General features: G+C 38.9%; 1 protein-coding gene across 1 annotated transcript; it reads right to left on the minus strand.

Annotated features, from left to right (window-relative positions):
• Positions 1 to 562: 562 nt before the first annotated feature.
• dnajc7 (DnaJ (Hsp40) homolog, subfamily C, member 7) lies at positions 563 to 20,369 on the minus strand. Its single transcript, XM_007256262.4, has 14 exons — positions 20,219 to 20,369; positions 14,013 to 14,101; positions 9,397 to 9,521; positions 7,936 to 8,049; positions 7,397 to 7,471; positions 7,177 to 7,295; positions 6,045 to 6,198; positions 5,561 to 5,725; positions 4,250 to 4,341; positions 4,094 to 4,167; positions 3,852 to 3,998; positions 2,820 to 2,969; positions 2,644 to 2,706; positions 563 to 2,239 (listed from the first exon to the last, which is right to left on the minus strand). Exons 1-14 carry the CDS (start codon positions 20,332 to 20,334, stop codon positions 2,202 to 2,204), a joined length of 1,521 nt encoding a protein of 506 aa, XP_007256324.1. The 5' UTR covers positions 20,335 to 20,369; the 3' UTR covers positions 563 to 2,201.
• Between the last annotated feature and the right edge of the window lie 594 nt (positions 20,370 to 20,963).

The following is a 20,963-nucleotide window of genomic DNA, read 5'->3' on the forward strand; positions in this document are numbered from 1 at the left end:
TGATTTATTATTTATTATTATTTATTATTATTTTGAGATACTTAATTATTCTGCATTATCAAGTTATTATTTGAGATACCAAATCGTTATTTTGAGATACCAAGTCAAGGGTCCAGTAAAAACACAGTGGTATAGGGTTTGGGCAGGAGTATGAAGGTCCTCACAGCTATGCTCCAAAATATGGTAAAATGCTATAGAAAGTAGAGACACGGATACTAACAAAAGCAGGATAACATCTTTTCAGAAAAAAATATTCTTTTTGTGATTAGTCATTTAAGTCTGTGTTGCTTATGTTTCTGACTTTACATGACTCCTCTATGTCAGTGTCACTGCAGTTCAGAGAATATCCAACCACCCAAATAATATCTGCTCTTTTCTGTGGTGGCCTCGATCATTGAAGAACAAAAGGATAATAAACGTATGCAGAGAAATAGAAGGACTAAAGCCTGTGCTCTTGTACCGTATAAGAATTGAACTGGACAAAAAAGGACAATGAGTGTAGAAGCCCACATCTGAGAGAAACAGTCATCCCAAATACTGACAAAAACACAAGAGTCAAATGGAGGGGAGAAACCAAAAAAACTAACTTTATTTACATGGCTATTTGAAAGCGGTCCATGGTAAAGACTGTTCCATTAGCATGAGCCACACCAATGTGGACATTATCTTTCGACTGCACCACAAGGATCTTAGGACAGGCAGTTAACGCAGCATAAGGCTTTTTAACAAGAGCCAAATTGAAGCATACTTCAGGCTTTAGGCGAACAGTAGGTAATACTCAAGGTCACATGCAGGAGGGACACTTGTACAGCAAATTTCCAGAATTTCAATTTCCTGGCACGGCCTGGATTTGCTCCCAGATCCATAAGCTATACTGGTATCTATTTGCGCTAAATTCTTCCACTGGCCAAAGGCAAATTCTAGCAGCTTTAGCTTCCACCTTTCAGTTATATCATTTAATTACAACCTGAAGGAAAAGCAGAAAGCTACTATAATCTCCAACACAGGCCCTGCCATCTCTAAAGTAAGAGATCCTGGTGCATCTAAAGATCATTTATCCACACATCTTCAAGTGCTCAGTGGCTCACATCTGGTTCTGTGAAATTACAATAAATATTGATATCAAAAAAGTGAATATATTTCATAGTTTAAAAAAACAAAATTCAACTATCAACACAAAGAAACACTATACATTCCAGTAAAATGTACAATGCAGCAATGGGTGAATGGCAACATTGAGAAATGGACATTGCAGAGAGTGAGGAGACCACTACAAGGTGCTGAATCACCACCAACACTTTCTGCACTCGTGTATACAGTAGTGTTACTGAATTGAACCCAGCCAGAAGGACAGAGTATTTTAACTGAACAATGCTGTGATTTTCTGTGATTCTATTTTGGCATGGGACAGACGCATGTATTCACATAGCATCACAGCATCGAAGAAGATAAAACCAAGTGAAATGACAGCTCACAGTAATCTTAGAACTGTTATTTGACTTGTTTTGTATGATTGGAGACGTGTGGTGCTAGACGTATTGTGCCTTTTGAATATCACAAGTGACAGTAAGCAAATAAGCAAACAGAGTGAGCTGAGCTGAGCTTCAGTGGCATCAGGAGCCACAACTGAAGGTACTCTTCTTTTGTGAACCCTGCTTTGATATCAGAATAAATGATGTGAGACTTCCACAGTCTGTGGTAGCCCTGAACCATAGCACCTTACTTCTACATTCCACATTACAAGAAATTCTGAACCAAACGCTGAACAAACCATGTTTAACCATGAACAAACGACCCAAATGTTGTTGTTGTTTTGCGAGAGTGGTTTCTTAACTAGGGCCATTTCTTACTTAGCACTTATTCAAATCCTAATTGTGCAGATTACAGTTGTTCACAATACAGTAGTGGAAGAAAAGAAACCCTATTTAAAAAGACTGCAATCAAAACAGGAAGGGACTAGTCAGAAAAAGGCTGACGCACTGTGCAGTGTTTTCTTAGTGTTTCGGAAATGCTTGTTTACAATATGATCACATTCTGGCCGTAAACGTCTTGTTGCATCAGGTCAAGTCAAGTCAATGGCACAGACTCAGGGTCCAGTACAGAACAGAGTGGTATAGGGTTTGGGTGGGGGTGTGAAAGTCCGTTTCGGGGTAGTTTGGAGGTCGTGTGGGTCTACTGCATACGTGTTGGAGAGTGTCCAGTTAGCCGAACTGGAAGAAGAAATTTCCAGGTCCGGATGCTGAAGAATGGAAGAGAGAAAAAGTTAAGTGTAAACAGGTAGAAACCATGGCGAGTATACAAATAAATCAGTCAAAATAACACAATTTGTCAAGACCACACAAGCCACCCTGGGATACAGCAACTTTCTTAGCAACCAAAATAGGAAAAACCTAGAATAAGCTAAAAGACTGAATATTTTACAGAATAAAGACTTAATATTTATTTATTACTCATTTATTTCTATTTTCTCAACAGCGAAAGTACTTTACAGGATTCCAAAAAAAAATTAAGCCAAACAGACATTAGAGTTAACTTAAATCCATCAACCAACAGGAATACCCCCTATAGCAACAGCACTGTGAAAAGACTGTGGTTGTTATTACACTGAGAAGACCTTCAAGTGTGCTAGTCTGCAGGACCTACCTTCAAAACTGAACCCGCCAGGACCACCAAAGAACGCTTTGAAGATATTATTGGCATCGAAATCTAAAAAAAAGGGAAACAAACAAGACAGACAGACAACAAGTAACTGGCATTATTCTCAGACTTAAAAACAGGATGTCTGATTATGTTCATGTTTGTGTGAGAGAGAGACAGACCCATGTTCATGTCATCGTCCTCCAGGTCATGGCCGCTGTCGTAGCGTGACTTTTTCTTGGGGTCTGAGAGCACCGTAAAGGCTTCTCCAACTTCTTTAAACTTCTTTTCCTCCTCCTTTTGTACCTCAGCACTCGCTCCACTGTGACGGTCTTGGAAAGAAAGAGGAGAGTAAAAAGTAGGAAAAAGCGAGATGCGTTTAAAAAGAGGAGAGAAAGACCTTCAACACATGCCCATTGGGTTCAAAGATGTGTTAAAGACGGTGGGTTTTAATTCTGATCCTGAAGTATCATTGCAGGTTTAGGAGTAAATCCTCAGACATGGATAAAGCTTGGTCTTGAAGTAATATAGCATAATAAAGAGAGATTTTTCCACTGAAAGTAAGTAGAGTTGAAGACTAGGCTTGATCACTATCTGCCCCTTAGAATACCAGTACATGCATTGTTTATTACATGGAGTTCACTTTCTTCTAAGAGCCCAAGATATGTTTTGTCTAACCAACCTATTAGCCATTTTACTTGTTAATAAACATCTATTTTTGTATTGCTGATCTGAGACACAAGTTGGGATGTGGTCGTTTCGAGCTAACAATAAAGTACAAATATATAAATCAATAAGTAAATAAACATGCAATTTTGAACAGATGTTAACATGTGACTGTACGCATGATTTGATACAAAAACAGTATGCATAAAAGACTGAGACTTTAAGGAGCAAACATGTGTCGAAATCTCCATTTTGTTACAAATAAGTAAAAAAAATTAAAAAATAATAAATTTAAGGAATTGAAAATAATTTTTCAAGCAATTGTGAGGATTTTCAGTGATTTCTGATGGCACTACATCAAAAAATGGCAGATGTTTCATGTGATAAACAGAACATATCTTGGGTTCACACTGTCTACATTTAAATAAAATTCAATATAAATGTAACAGAAGTAAAATGTTCCTAACTTTGAGAGTTACATTGTATGAGAACAAACTTGCACTCAAGGTGATAATGTCAATTTAAATTTTATGCAGTGCTAACTTTACCTGGATGGTGCATCAGGGCTCGTTTACGGTAAGCCTTCTTGATCTCATCTTCCGTGGCGCTCTTATCCACTCCGAGAACTTTATAATAATCTTTTCTTTTACTCTTCTTTAGCTCCAGCTGGGCAGTCTTTAACAAGTGCTTATGTTCTAAAAGACATAAGAGATTTTCAGGGGCAGTAAAAATTATTTTAGGCCTTAAGAATTGAAAAGGTCAGTCCATTGCATTCAGATCTCTTACTTACCTTTAGTTTTCTCTGTCTGATAGACCTTCTCATAGTCTCGGACTGCTTCTTCATACTGCTCTGTGTCCATGTAACTGAAGATACCCAACACACAGATCAGTATCCGTCTATTCCCGATCACACAAACACCAAACACATACAGTAAAATGTGCTCACCACTGGGCTCTTCTTAGATAAGCTTTAATATAGGACTCATCCAATTTGATAGCTTTTGTACAGTCTTCTATGGCCTGCTCCAGTTTCTTCAACTAGAAGAGATTGAGAGAATATGGTTTTGAATGTCTATTTCCATCTGAGTGTTTTTTTATTGATCAAAGGAGAAGTATGACATAGTTTAATGTTTAGCACCTGTAAACAAACCTGTAAACCTGGCTAGACAGCCATGGTTAGTGCTACTAAATGCCGCCCGACAAAGGTAGACTGAGGAACTGAGTGTTCTGGTAACCCAGATTGCTATCAGCTAGCGGTTTGTCTCATGTAGCTTGTTTTAACATGGTAAATGAGCAGACTACAGTCTGATATACTCGCCTCTAAATGGCGAAAGGGCTAGCGCCTAGCGCTAATGCTGTTCCAGCCTTGGTGCTGAAGAAACTTTTCTGAAAATCCTTTATAACGCTGTACTTTAGCTGAGTGGCTTTACTGCTCCTTACAACCTGACTGGTAGAATTCACACATAAGGTGCACTGGATTATAAGGCACACTGTTGATTTTTGGAAAATTAAGATTTTTTGCTAGTAGTTTGTCTTAGTTGCTAGCTAACTAGCCAATCTTTCCTTTCCACCTGATGCAATGGACATCAGGGCCTGCAGCATTTAAGGCGAAATCAAAGCTAATTTTCAGTTCCCCATCACAGAGGAAGGCATACAATGCACTAAAGTTAACTAGTTAACAAGCAGCTCCTAATGACGTATCACATTATTTAAGGGTTGTCCCATTTCTTAGGGAAAGGATCTCACCCCTATCTACTTGTAACTCTGTTCCAAGGGGAATGGTTACACTTGAAAAGAAGGGGTAGGGGTAAATGGTAGAGCCAAGGGGTGCAATGGGATTGGGCCTTAGTCTGCCTTACTGATCAAGTAATTTAGTCTAGGCTTAACTAGTGTATAAGAAACAGGCTAGTGGTATTCAGTGTTAGTATTTTTACATATTTTCACAGTTTCTGGCATCAAACATAATGATACTATACTTTATATTAGGATTTGTGACAACTTAAATAAGACTACAACCTCATGTTTATGATTATGTAACCAACAGAATACAAGATCACTAATACTTAATAATAGTCAAGGTTAAACCAATGTAAGTGTGTGCCCAAAAAGGTAAGTCAAACTTTTGAAAGCCTGTTGAATTAGTTCATATGTGAAGCTGTGTGTGCATTTGTACATGTGTCAGAAACAGGTGCAACATATAGTAGCTTAATGCATTCATTAGAAAGGATGTCCAAAAACACTTGAACATACAGTGTACCTTTGAGCCAACAGTGGCTCGGTTGCAGTAGAGCTTGGCATTGGTTTTAATGTTGTTAGGATCGATGGTCAGAGCCTCAGAGTAGAGATCATAGGCCTCTTCAAAATTGCCTTCTTTGAATGCTCTGTTCCCCTCTTCTTTCTTAGCTTTCAGTGCTTTGGCATTCTAGAAGAAACCAATAAAAAACACATCAAGTGAGTAAGAGAGCAACTTCCACACTTCATGTTCTCTTCATGTTCTCAGTGATTTCCTTTGAATAAGGAAAACTATATGTTAGGTCAAAGGGTATTACAGCATTATATCTTATCACAATGAAGTGTTTTTCATTCTTTACCAGAAATTGACAATTAGCTGCATGTAAACACCAAAATGTGCACCACAATAGTTACTATGGAATTTGTTTAAACATATCTGTAATATGACACATTGGTAACCAAGCAAATAATACAAAATAAATCATGCAATGTAGAAAAAAGTGACTCACTCTGCAGGCCAACCGGGCCTTTTCGTGGTCGGGCGCCATACGGAGCGCCTGAATAAAAAACTGCACAGCTTTATCAATGCAATCTTCATAATAAAGACACAAGCCCCTCACATACAGGGCATCACCGTTAGTGGCGTCCATCCGCAAGATATCACTGTGGGACAGAGAATAAACAGCTGTAAATAAAAACATATAAAAAAACAAAAGGCAAGATTTTTAACCTTCTTTAACTTACATTCAACAGAAGGTTGATTAAATTCGAAATTTCTCTACGCACAATCCCAACACTTACTCTAATCTAACCTTTACCTTAACCCAAAACCTACACATAACCCTTTATATCACCAAGGCTATACACTTTCAGTTTTTTCCTCATAATTTATTATAATCAGTTGTAGAACATGTATTTATAAGCTGTAGGGGACATCCTTTTGGACCGGTCCTGTAACTCACTTGCATATAGAAGACTAAAGAGTCTCCACAGGGGGCGCTAAAAGACCTCAGGTATCTTTTGGCACATTGTATGTAAGACACATGCATGAATTCATTACTCAGGAATACCTCAATACACAAACACAACATAAATATCAGCTTTATTGTGATCTAATGAAGCATCTGTGAGAAATCTATTGTGAAAAAACAACCAAAAAATAGGTGATCCTTAAAAGTTTGGGGACTATGCCTTCAATTTAATTCTCATTTTATTCCCAGAGCAGAGATCCAGGCTGATAGAGGGAGGTGGGCAGGAGTGGGGGTGCTACATACGCAACATACTTTTAAACACACAACTTGTTGGCACCTGGGCCAAGATATATAAACAGCCTGTGCATAACCCCGATTATTATTGTCAGGCAGTGCCCAGATATTTTTTTAAAAAGCTCCTTAAATTAATTAATTTCGTGTACAACATTCAGACATAAGACAAATCCAAATATAAGCCTATATTACAGCATGGAACAAACTGCTTTTAACTTGTCACTTACCTGCCCACCTATTGTTTCACTTTTTCCCCTGAACACATCAACTTACATCACACGTTTGTTTTGTCACAGTACTGGTTTTTTATTATTGTATGTTTATAAAACTGTCTAAGAAAAGTCTGTGAAAAACTGTGATGCTTTAACACAGTTACCTGGCAACAGACTGGGCCTCAGGGTAGCGGCCGAGAAGCGCCAGGCACTCCGCCTTCAGCACCTTAAACCTGTGACATGCAGATGCAGATTCCAACGCCCGATCCATACAGAAAACCACCTACACACAGAGACGCACCACAGATCATGAAGGTAGTTAAGAGTTTCTTGGCAGAACAGCATTTTCTTTTTGTAAAGCATCTGGATGTGGTAGAAACTCACCATTCTGAAATCTCGCTTATCAAAACCAATCTCTGCCATGCGCTCGTACTCTAGAATGGATTCTGCATTCTTCAGCTACAACACAAAACATACATACCACTTTTTTTTTTAGGACACACAACAAATAACTCCTTCAATTGTTTAAAAAAATGATTTTACTATCAAATTACACCATATGAACTAAATGTTTGGACACCTGCACTTTGATTTATTTTCTTCAGAAATCTAGGGCATTAAAAACTAAATGTGTCCTGCTTTTGTTAAAATACAGTCTCATGTTTATCTGCTCCAGAGAGTCCTATTCTACTGGCAGCACTTTTCTACAAGGTCTAGACAAGCTGTGTGTATTGGTGCAACTGCCATTGGTGCAACTTAAACTAGATAAAAACATTCATTAGAAAGGGTTTCAAAATATATATTTAATCATATAGTAGTGTAATAGTTTATGTTATTGCTGAAGATATGCTACTACAGTTTTTACGAGTGTTATATAGGATGTAGCATGATTTACAGTGTCACTGTGTAACTGGTTGTCTTACTTCTTGTTGAGCCTGGCTGTTGTCGGGCTCCAGCTCCAAAACCTTCTGGAAGCAGCGGCTGGCAGCCATTGCATTGCCAAGCGACAGGTGGCACTTGCCCTCCCGTAGGTGACCCTGGTGGACAAATGACAAGATTGAGCACATGCAAGAAAACAAACAAATTATAAAACACTCATTAAAAATGTTTTTATGTTCATGCTAAAGAAACAGAAAAGTCCGATTTGTATTATGCATTAAAAAGTAGTCATAACCTTTTTTTTTTTTTTATCCCAGTGGTCAACTTAAGATCAGTTTGCATGGGTTTAAGTACAAAAAAGTCTTAATATATATATTTTTAAGGTGACAAAATTTAAAGCGCCCGCTGTTTTATTTAGTGATGCAACACAATGTGGCTCATTTAGGAATTCAGATGGGGCATTCTCTTTTTTAAAGGGACTGTATGTAATTATGTCATATCAACACAAAAGCAAAATTTTAAAACAGGTAGGGCCCTATGGAATCAGTTTTATTTTTTTTGGCAAATTATGTTTAATTGTGTTTCTGTTTTTATCATATTTTTTTTTGGTCACACTTCGATTTGCAGAGACAGCGTTTGTTCATAACAGTATATTATCTGGCTAATATGTCAGATTAAACTGTACCTTATCAGCAGTTTAGTTCAATTAAAAATAAGTATATTTAATAGCTGGGTTGAATTTGAGACATTCTCATCACAAACAAACAGACAGAGATGAATAGCAAATGTGTCTCTTCTAAAGTGTGGGGCTGTGGTTAACTGTAGGGTAGATGTCTGTAGTAATGCCAGCTCATGTGAGCTGAGATACAGTATGGGAGTATAGAGGTTGAGCGTAACTATTACAATTAAGCTTGAAAAGACCAATGGTGCTGTTTGCTGCTATAATGATTAAACATTTGTATTGGATACCTTCCTCATAAACAATCCCGTGTTCATTTTGGGATATCAGAGTAATGCACAGAGCTGATGTTAGTTTTACTTCGCTCTTTGTATTTCATGTTTATATATGAATTTCACATTTATTTCTCAATTCTGTCTATTCTCTGCATCACAGGAATCATTTCCATATATGGACTGTATGAACTGGGGCTGGAACTTTATGATACAAGAGAGGTACAGGATCGCTGCATCATTCCTTCACTAAATCTGGGTTTGCACATTCACAAATCTAAGCTTCAGAGGGACATGATGTCCTTAAAGCTGTAAGAGTTCTTGGCTTTAGAACACATTGAGCTTTTCTTCATAATGAGGTCATGTTCCAGTAACACAGCATCTCTGCCTTTTTTCAGCAGTCCTCCTCTCAGTACAGCTCAGCTGAGATAAGAGACACTTGCAAGATCACATTGACTTTGAATGCAGCAGGCCCAACACACAAATACAAATACTGTTCCCTGATCTGTGGAATATCAGTGTAATAAAGGTTAGGACATTTTAAAACTTCTAACCCTCACGAAGGTGTCATCTAGCCGCACGGCTTGTTGGGAGTCCTCCAGCGCCTCTCTGTAGCGGCTCAGCATCATTAGCGTAGCCGCACGGTTGCCATAGTAACTGGCATTCTTCGGGCAAACATCTGTTAAAATCAAAACAAACAAAAACACAGTATAGCTAAACAAGTACAGAGAGACTGAGAGTTAAATAGGAACAGCTTTTGGAAGAAAAAAAAAACACTCTGCCATATTTAGCTCTAGAATGAAGGTTACAAAAAAACTTTCCCAAAACAAGACCGTTGCCATGGTGAAAAGTTCTATTTTGGTTTTGCAGTTAGATAAAAGACTGCAGAACTGCACTCAATGGGTAAACATGTTTTGTATCAGTATGAACTAATGGCAACTTTATATAACAAATATCAGTCAGTGAAAGACGCTTTGTCTTTCTCAATTTGAAACAGAAAACCTGATTGACTTTTATTATGTGCAGTTGCTAATTATTAACAATATTTGACTTGAGGACTCTAATCGTGAAATTAGAACTTTTTTGATTGATTTGAACTAAAGCTAAAGTGATGTTAACAGACACTGCAGATGGCCTCTGTAGTCTTGGAGCAGTTAGCCACAATGCTATGCCCTGACGCTGGTCTACGATGCCAAAAACAGACCAGCTCCTATATGGACAAGGTCAGATCGGAACCAAAAGCTCTTCATGGTTCCAGTACAGTTTGGTTTAAGCCACCATTCCTCATGTCATATGGAATACAGACATCCCAACTCTTATTTGTCCTGGCACCAAGGTGGTGGATTGAAATTCCACTGGGTGTCAGAACAGCACTCACTGTCCTCAAACTCTGACTAAATTCTCTTTTTTAAAGAGTTCCTAACTAATTTGTTTTGTCCTAGGTGTTATGATTGATGATATAAGTTACTCTGGATAATGGTGTCTGTAAATAAGTTAAATGTAAATGCTAACAGCCTTGAAGCAGGTTAGCTATAATGCTAACTGATATTCCAAGCTGTATTACTCACTGTTGATGGCAATGCTTACGCTAGTTATCTGCAATGTTGCCCACATTCTGAGCAGGATTACTCGCTGATAGTTTATCAGAACAATGGTACTGCACTAAATGGAAAAGGGCAAGTCTTGCAATTTAAAATAAAATAATATTATATAAAATACAATACAATTCAATACTGTACAATACTCTAGCTGCCATTTCAATGCAGCCCTAGGGTCTTCTGCAAAATATCAAAACAGATTCCATCAATCCCTGCTTCCTCCTGTGGGTATGACTCAAGTTTCCAACTTTATCGATCACTTCAAGACTACAGAAACAGCTGAACATGGGATTTAAACACAATTTAAGAGATTTAAATTTTTTAAAAATGTTCCGATAGTGAGTAAATACAGTGGGGGAAAAAAGTAATTAGTCAGTCACTCTCACTTAAAAAAGGCGACATCATCATCAATTGACATCATAAGTAGACATCAACTATGAGAGACAAAATGAGGAAAAAAAAAAGTCAGAAAATCAGATTGTCTGATTTTTTAATAATTTATTTGCAAATAATGGTGGAAAATAAGTATTTGGTCAATTACAAAAGTTCATCTCAATACTTTGTTATACAGTGCCTTGCAAACGTATTCACCCCCTTGGATTATTTCCCTATTTTACTACATTACAACCTGTATGCATTTTTTTTATCTGAATGCATCTGCACAAAATAGTCTACGTTTTAGAAGTGAAATGAGAAAAAAATATATGTATATAAAGAAAATATGAAAATAAAAAAATGAAAATTGGCATGTGCATATGTATTCACCCCCTTTGTTATGAAGCCCCTAAAAAGTTCTGGTGCAACCAATTACCTTCAGAAGTCACATGCTTAGTGAAATGAAGGCCACCTGTGTGCAATCTAAGTGTCACATGATCTGTCAGTATATACACACCTTTTCTGAAAGGCCCCAGAGGCTGCAACATCATTAAGCTAACCAAATAACACCATGAAGACCAAGGAGCTCTCCAAGCAAGTCAGGGATAAAGTTGTAGAGAAGTATAAGTCAGGGTTGGGTTATAAAAAAATATCCAAATCTCTGATGATCCCCCGGAGCACCATCAAATCCATCATCATCAAATGGAAAGAACATGGTACCACAACAAACCTGCCAAGAGAGGGCCGCCCACCAAAACTCTCAGCCCGGTCAAGGAGGGCATTAATCAGAGAGGCAGCACAGAGACCAAAGGTAGCCCTGAAGGAGCTGCAGAGCTCCAACACATCTCATCACCCCAAGAACACCATCCCCACAGTGAAACATGGTGGTGGAAGCATCATGCTGTGGGGATGTTTTTCAGCAGCAGGGACTGGAAAACTGGTCCGAGTCGAGGGGAAGATGGATGGTGCTAAATACAGGGATATTCTTGAGCAAAACCTGTTTACGTCTGTCAGTGATTTGAGACTAGGGCGGAGATTTACCTTCCAACAGGACAATGACCCAAAGCATACTGCTAAAGCAACACTTGAGTGGTTCAAGAGGAAACGTGTAAACATATTGGAATGGCCTAGTCAAAGCCCAGACCTTAATCCAATTGAGAATCTGTGGTCAGACTTGAAGATTTCTGTTCACCAACGGAAACCATCTAACTTGAAGGAGCTGGAGCACTTTTGCCATGAGGAATGGGCAAAAATTCCAGTGGCAAGATGTGGCAAGCTCATAGAGACTTATCCAAAGCGACTTGCAGCTGTAATTGCTGCAAAAGGTGGCTCTACAAAGTACTGACTTACGGGGGTGAATAGTTATGCACACTGATGTTTTCAGTTATTTTGTCCTATTTGTTGTTAGCTTCACAATAAAAAAAAAAAAAAATGTTGAAAGTTGTATGCATGGTCTGTAAATTAAATGATGCAGACCCTCAAATATTCCCTTTGAATTCCAGGTTGTGAGGTAACAAAATGTGAAAAATGTAAAGGGGGGTGAATACTTTCACAAGGCACTGTATATCCTTCATTGGCAATGACAGAGCTCAAACATTTTCTGGAAGTCTTTACAAGGTTGGCACACACCATTGCTGGTATGTTGGCCCATTCCTCCAGGTAGATCTTCTCTAGAGCAGTGATGTTTTGGGGCTGTTGGCGGGCAACACGGACTTTCAACTTCCTCCAAAAGTTTTCTATGGGGTTCTGGAGATCTGGAGACCGGCTAGGCCACTTCAGGACCTTGAAATGCTTCTTACGAAGCCACTCCTTTGTTGCCCTGGCAGTGTGCTTGGGATCATTGTCATGCTGAAAGACCCAGCCATGTTTCATCTTCAACACCCTTGCTGATGGAAGGAGGTTTGCACTCAAAATCTCACAATACATGGCCCCATTCATTTTTTTATGTACACGGACTGGTCGCCTGGTCCCTTTGCAAAGAAACAGTCCCAAAGCATGATGCTGCCACCCCCATGTTTCGCAGTTGGTATGGTGTTCTTTGAAAGCAACTCAGCATACACTCTCCTCCAAACAGTTCTCTTTGGTTTCAGCTGACCATATGACTTTCTCCCAGTACTCTTCTGGAACATCCAAATGCTCTATAGCAAACTTCAGACACGCCCGTATATGTACTGGCTTAAGAAGGGGGACACTGTCCCTGGCCGCGTAGTGCATTACTGACGGTAGCCTTTGCAATGTTGGCCCCAGCTTTCTGCAGGTCATTCACTAGGTCCCACCACGTGGTTTTGTTTTTTTTGCTCACCGTCCTTGTGATCATTTTGACCCCACGGGCTGAGATCTTGCGTGGAGCCCCTGATCAAGGGACATCTGCAGTGGTCCTGTAGTCTACCATTTTCTGCTTATTGCTCCCACAGTAGATATCTTCACACCAAGCTGCTTGCCTATTGCAGATTCAGTCTTCCCAGCCTGGTGCAGATCTACAATTTTGTTTCTGGTGTCCTTCGACAGCTCTTTGGTCTTCACCATAGTGGAGTTTGGAGTGTGTCTGTTTGAGGTTGTGAGCAGGTGTCATTTATACAGATAACGAGGTCAAGCAGGTGCCATTAATATAGGTAATGAGTGGAGGACAGAGGAGCCTCTGTAGCAGGTCTGAAGTTACAGGTCTGTGACAGTCAGAAATCTTGATTATTTGTAGGTGACCAAACACTTATTTTGCACCATTATTTGCAAATATTTTTTTTAAAAATCAGACAATGTGATTTTCTGATTTTTTTTTCTCTTTTTTATCTCTCATCGTTTATGTCTACCTATGATGTCATTTACAGGCCTCTCTCATCCTTTTATGTGGGAGAACTAATTGGTGACGGACTAAATACTTTTTTCTCCACTGTAAATAATGTGTTGTGTTTGGGCACTTTAAGAGACACCGACTGAGCTGAGTGTAAACTGCATTTCTGTCCCCAGCACTTTGTCTAGTGCACAGCAATTGCAGATTTCAGATTAGTAGACACTAAAATTGGGAGTCAATACATTTTTATAACAAACATTGTTGATTAAACTGCCTAATCATTCCAGCCATAGTTCCCACTGCCACACAAAAATACATACAGTAGTCTAGCATGTGTCATATACTGGAGACACGAAAAGAAAAAAAAAAACACACAAATAATCTACATTCATATGCAAATAAAAGTTACCTATGGCCTTGGTGTAGTAGTTGAACGCTTCAGAGTATTCCTTCTTAATGTAAAAAGCATTGCCTTGCTCCTTGTAGCCCTCGGCTTCCCTGGGGAGACACAGACAAGTCCGGAAAGATGAAAAACAAAAAACAATAACAGGACAGAAAGATTTTTCAAAGTCAAAGAACAGAAATACTGTTCTAGCATCTATTCTTGCCTGCACCAATTTTCATTATGACAGTACAGTTTTCATACTGTTTTAGGTTCTCTTTCAAAAAGAATCACCTAAAAGAAGGCCATGTGCTTAAAGGGACACTAGGTACGATTTTTCTTGACAAGCATCCCTCTCATGCCTGATCTGGGTCCACTGAGCTAAAACAAGTCTTTGAACTTCTGTGTGACGAGTGTGACAAATGTTTTTTATTATAATTTAATTTATTGAACTGCTGTTGGACAGATTTGGGATTCGTTAAACACTGTACACTCGCTCCTTAAAGGGTAAATGGTGCTCTATCCCCTCATCACTCTTTCTGATGCATCAGCAGCAGTTCGGCTGACGTATCGGAAGAGGCATGTGCTAGTCTTTACCCTCCTTGTGTCCCCTTGTACAGCTAAGTAGCAGCTAATTGGGTGGGACAATTGGCCTAGCTAAATTGGGAGAAAATGGAAAAAAATTGTAATAAAAAAATAAAATAAATCACCACAAGCTAAAGGAAGTTCTACAGAGCCTTGTCCAAATATTTGTGTACACCCCTTTTTAAATTAATGCATTCATCTATGTTAAATTGCATGCATATATATATATATATATATATATATATATATATATATATATATTCTTAAACACAACTGAGCTGTGGAGCACTGAAAATATGTTGTCTGGAATGATGGTACACCAATCCTCACAGCAGTTCACAGCAGCAAAATCTCGCAGAAAGAGAGTTACTCCACCAAAGACAGTATAAGCTATTATTCATATCATTATCTACGGAAGAAACCATGAATGAGCAGGTGCCCCAATACGCTTATCCACATAATGAATTGAATTTTTATTATCATTATCAGCTAAAATCCTCTCCAGGCTTTCCAGTTTCATAACATGAATACACAGTAACACTAGGTTTGTTTGTGTGCATAAGTATATTTGGGTTTAGGGGGATGGGTACAGTACTCCAGCTGATAAAAATAGAATCTTGGCTATTTTCAGACTGAAAAGACCTGAAACAGTCATGTGGTTTGAAAGCAGGACCAAAACCTGGTCCTGTATGTTGAATTTTAAAATATCAGATTCATGAAGTGGGTTTCTGTTTTAAGAAAACTTTGAGTTATCACACTCATTTCTAACTGCTCTGTACTCCTTACTCTGCCTTTAATTTAAATGACCTCTATTATACCATAGTCACAGTAGTTCCTACCCTGCAATCTGATCATCTGTGAGACATTCTAGTAGTGCCAATATGGTGCAATAACAACAGTTCTTCAAGTATAGCACAACCTAAACACTGGAGATAAATGAATAGGGTGCACATTGATTTCTGCTGTGATTTGGGCAGCCGTGGTTTTAGGTTTTTGGGTTTTGGGTCCGGGTTAGCACCCGAACATCCCTTTCAGACAGCTTTCTCTTGCATCCACAGTAAATCCTGTTGCATCCCTCTTGGTGTAATGCTGACGTTACCCTGTATACTGTGGCTCTTGGTACATCACAAAGACTTGCTGTCTTGGTCACAGATACGCCAGCAACACGTGCACCAACAATTTGTCCTCTTTTAAACTCTGGCATGTCACCTATAGTGTTGTGTGCATTGCAATATTTTGAGCAAAACTGTGATCTTACCCTGCTAATTGAACCTTCATACTCTGTTCTTACTGGTGCAATGTGCGATTAATGAAGATTGGCCACCAGGCTGCTCCAATTTAACCATGAAACCCTTCCACACTAAAAATGACAGGTGTTTCAGTTTCATTGTATGTGGACTACATCCTATGCTTGACACTTGCTTATTTGCAGAATGTTGTCAGTTCTGGGAGTTGCTTTCCAGGTGTTCCAGAATTCTGCCTCTCTACCAGTGCCCCTTATACCACATCACACAAAGGTCTAAATAGGCCTGATCTGAAAGCACCACAACACACATTCTAATGCAAGCTGCTAAGTGCCAGAGAGCACTAAACACAGATACACACACACAACTGAAGAAAGAGAACAGCTGAGGTCAGCACGTGTTCCTAGATGTACTGTAAGTATTGAGTTGCTCTTCCCATCAATTACATCAGCCTTCTCAATCTACACCCACCCAGCATCCTGTTTACCACACACCTAAACACAGCAGCACAAATTAAACCAGTATCAGTAAGTGTCAAATCAAATTGTCCAAACAACGTCACCTTTTCTGTCTGTATACATTTTTGGGAATATGAGTAAGAGCATTCTAGATCAGAAAGAAAAACATGGATCTGATTCAATCCAACATAGGGGTAGTGCTTAGGGCCTACATTATTACACAAACCAGGGCTGATGTGGTCTGACCTAACAGACCTGTTAAAACCTGGCAATTACCAGATAGGTTGAATCAGGTGTACGTGAGCATTTATTGTACAGTTATTGTACAGCAAAAACTTTATTTTTTGCATAATTTAATAACTAAATTCAATATTTAGCACTTTTGGAACTCTGATATAGTTTTTATTACATTATGCTATTGTTTATATGTATGCAAAATAAACCTTGCAATTGTTTATTCTTGAAATTTATTAAATATTTTAGTGCTTTGTCATATTGCCAGGTATATTGTTGATTAACAGTTAAATACCCTAAAATCCAGATTTTATTTAAGAGCCATATTGCCTGGTCCTAACAACACTTTATGAACGTTTTAGGGATGTGTATTGGCAAGAACTTGCCGATACAAAACAGATCAAATATAACAGTGATTAAATAAATATATTGCGATATTTTCTATTATTGTAAGCAAGGTGATGTATTTTATTTTTTTTACAATCAAATTTTTGAAAAAAAAAAAAATAATAATAATAATAATAATTAATAAATAAATAAATACAAAAAATATATATATATATATATATATATATATATATATATATATATATATATATATATAGCTAGCATTAAGAAAATTGTCGGCAAGTCTAAATAACATGATTTCACAGCTTAAATGCAGTCCTGGCATTTAAGTGTCATCTGATCATCCAATATAACAAAGTGTTAGATATTCAGCCCAAGTCAGATCAACTCTATGTTCAAGTTTGCGAATAAGAGATCTGCTCCACAGAATCACAGATTTAACTGTAGAAGTCTTTGTGTAATTCAGCTGCATCTCATCTCACTGATACACTGGTTTAAATTCTGAACAGTGTGTGATGTGCCCTCTAAAGCAATCTGTGGTTAACATCCTTTACACAAGTGCACAATGACAGCAGCAGCTGGAATGCCATCAGCTGGGAATGAACCCATGACCAATATTCTTTTGGGATTTGGTGAGGTCAACAGGCAGTGTGATAAGGCCTTACACCAAAATAACTAAACGACTAAACAATCCAAAAGGTGTGGCGTACATGAATCCAATTATACAAATATGACTTCTGGAATTACCACATATTTCTTCCTGTATGACTGAAAATCCTAAATCCAAAAATCAAAAATCAATTCAATATTGTTTTGTTTTTAAATATTAGGGGTGTGCCATATCATATTTAACTATACACAATATTGCACCAAAAATAGTTTACATTAATTTTACAATTTTTATTCTCTGTAATATTAACAAGAATATTATCATAAACACCCTGAAAAATTGTGCTATTACTTTAGAGCCATATTGCTCACCCCTAATGAATATGATTCCAAATCATTACTTGTACTTTCAAATGAATAATGAAGAGTAAAAATACATTAGGACACGACTGTATTATTATATGTGTGGCATAAAATTATCTTAAAATGACAACATCCTTCATTGGAATTGTTTCTTGGACAATATCATGCAAACAATGTGGTTATTGTGACAGGCCTAATAAATACAAAAAACAAAATCAACTATACACTGATTGCAGACAAGCGGAGAAAGCAATAACATCACATAAAACATTGCACAGCATTGACTATATTATGCAATGTGTGTGTAAGGACCACAAACTCAGGCCTGAGCTTTGCTAAGATCTAATGTCTTGCTAGGCTATCGCATTTCTCAGTTAACAGAACTGCCTGTAAGCACTACTGATCCACCACAGTAACTACACTTCACACAGCTGCTGCTGCTCCTGCTACTGAATAACTATGGTTGTGTCATTCATGGTTGCTGGACATTTCCTGATGGATAGTGTTACAGTCTCAAAATGGATCGCATTTAAATGTGCACTGACAGTTTGTGTCATGTGTGCTCCTCGCGGAAAATACTTCAGGCTACTTCAGAAAGTTCCAGAGCTGTGCTGAGCTCTCCAGTAAGGTGTTGCCTTAAGTGGAGCATTTCTGCTTCTGCTTCTGTTCATACTGGCTGCAAATCTTGAAAGAAAACACAAAATATGTACAAACGAATAGCAATTCATGGTTTACTCTGAAATTATGTATAGTTTTTTTTAGCTTTGATTAGCTTTGCTGTGAGGATTTCAAGTTGGGGTCAGGATGTTGGATGATCATCCTCACATCATCGATCATTCCAGAGAACATAGCTTACACCCCTCTAGACCAGTGTTACTTAACCCGGTGGATTTTTACTGGTTCCCGTGCTTTGAAATGGTAATCTGGTGTAAAATGGTCTAAGGTTGTAAAACATGATACCTAGAAGATTTTTTTTTGTAGAATAGCCCACCTCCATTTGCCCTCACATTCCAAAAAACAGCACTTTCAGCTGATGCTCTCAACAGGCTTACAATGCTAGAGATAGGGGCATAGGTTGCCCATGCAAAGAAATCATACTTCTAAAAAAATAATTTCCGAAATATTCATGCATTTCCACTGAATTAATTATGCAATCAGTTCCTATTCAACAAAAGTAGAACATGTTAAAACATGCCATGTTTCACTACACATGACACTACAAGTCCATTTTACGCCATATTTGTCCTTTAACACATCCACTGCAACTCTGAAACAACTTCTTAATGAACTGCCTAATTCAGTTTTGTGTGATTTAAGGAGAATGTAAAGCAATACACGGGCAGGGTGCCTCCAGGATCCAGAATTGAGGAGGGCTGAGAAACAGTTACCTCATGTTTATCTGCTTCAGAGAGTTTTATTCTAGTGGCAGTACTTCTTCAGCTACATGGGCTAAGCAAGCTGTGTGTGTGAGTCATTTGCACATCTTTGTGAGCAATGGAAGCAACTTTGCTGGCCTTTATTCTGGAGCTTCTGGAGGAGAGGAACACTGGCCTATCCATAAACTGACAGGTACACTGTTGGCTAAAGTATTGCACTGTTCTCTGGATTCCAGAAGTAATCACTTACTCAAACATTTCCTCTGAACTGTAATAAACCTTCTAGAAAGGTGTATAAGTAGGCTGAGTGAACACAGCTGCGTGAATTAGAGGGCTGGGCTATTTAGGGAGGCGTGTGGAAGCTCTTAGGGGTAACAGTTGATCTAAATGGGGACTGCAGTGACAGGAGCGCCTGGAGAACATCCCTGACCACCAGCCAGGTTCAACTAGGTGCCTCCACCACACACCGCGGCGACATTACCGGCATTTAAAACCACTGTAACGACATTTCTAGCTTCAGTGATTCAACAAACACTGACGTTTTTACCGAGCTGGCTGGTTAAGTAACAAAGCCAGTGAGTGTTTCCATGCGGCTGTCATGGCTGTTCTTATCAGCCAGCCATCAAAATAACTGCGTTTATATTCAAGTTGCTGCAAACAATCCGGACAGTTAGCTGGTTAGCTATCTTCCACAATACAAAACATTACCCAGTGACCACTCAGCCAACAGCAGACAGTCTCTCCACTACAACAACAACCACAGCAGCAGCAGCAGGGCTGAAAACAGCCAGGCCTGCTCCGCTACTCAGGCACCCGAAAACCCGAGCCCTCTGCTCGGCTCCAAGGCCAGCGGCACCCCGCAATTCTCGAGGTCTCCGTTCGCCCGTACCTTCGGGAGAAGGTCGCTCAAACACCCGCATTCTCGCCTTGACACTACTAGAAACTTCTGTCGCTTAACCACCAGCCCCGCTCCCAGCTCTTTTCCCGTTCCTCTAAACCCTCGCTCCGTTAGTTACCTCTCCATCTCCTCATCGCTCAGCTCCATCTCCGGACCCGCAGCCGCGTCGTAGTCAACGGTCGCCATTTTGCTGTGGTGGGCGGAGACTGAAGCCGACGCGTGCACGCGCATCATCAAGCGAGGGTCCCCCCGGGCAGAGCCAATCTATATAATGCTGCAGGCCGGAGCCGGTTTATGGTTGTCGCTGCAGAACCACACAAGTGTAAATCCAGGGGGCGGAGCTACATATGATCCAACTCCTCCTACCTCGTGCTCATTGGTCTGAAGCAGTGGCCACATTAGAAATTGGAATGGTTTTATATAAATATAGATATCCTCGGTCCTTTTTCTGTTTAGTGAGAGACACTAGTAGCTTGTTTTGGGCTTGGACAAGTAAAGTGTGATATTATAACCCCTTGATTTTCATGTTTACTAGGACTCCAGACTCTTTTATTATTTTTCAGTATTATTACTGGGAACATACATAATGAATACAATTAACCATGTTCTTCAAGACTTCATTGGTATCATTTGGTTACAATTTGATTATTTTACAGGATTCCAAACATTTCTAAAATGTTAAACCGTTCTACAGATGGTAGTTGTGTTTCTGGTTTATATTTGTTGATTAGACCTGGACATTTGTTGTATATTCGTTGATTTATGTTTTTTAGCTGTAAAACTGGTTTATGTTCCATTTTCAGTCTCTGCACAAGAAGCGCGAGCCTCTGTACCCTCAGCACAGGGCTACCGTAATACACCGT

The sequence above is a fragment of the Astyanax mexicanus genome, chromosome 19 (assembly GCF_023375975.1).
Source record: "Astyanax mexicanus isolate ESR-SI-001 chromosome 19, AstMex3_surface, whole genome shotgun sequence".
In the NCBI taxonomy this organism is placed as follows: Eukaryota; Metazoa; Chordata; class Actinopteri; order Characiformes; family Acestrorhamphidae; genus Astyanax; species Astyanax mexicanus.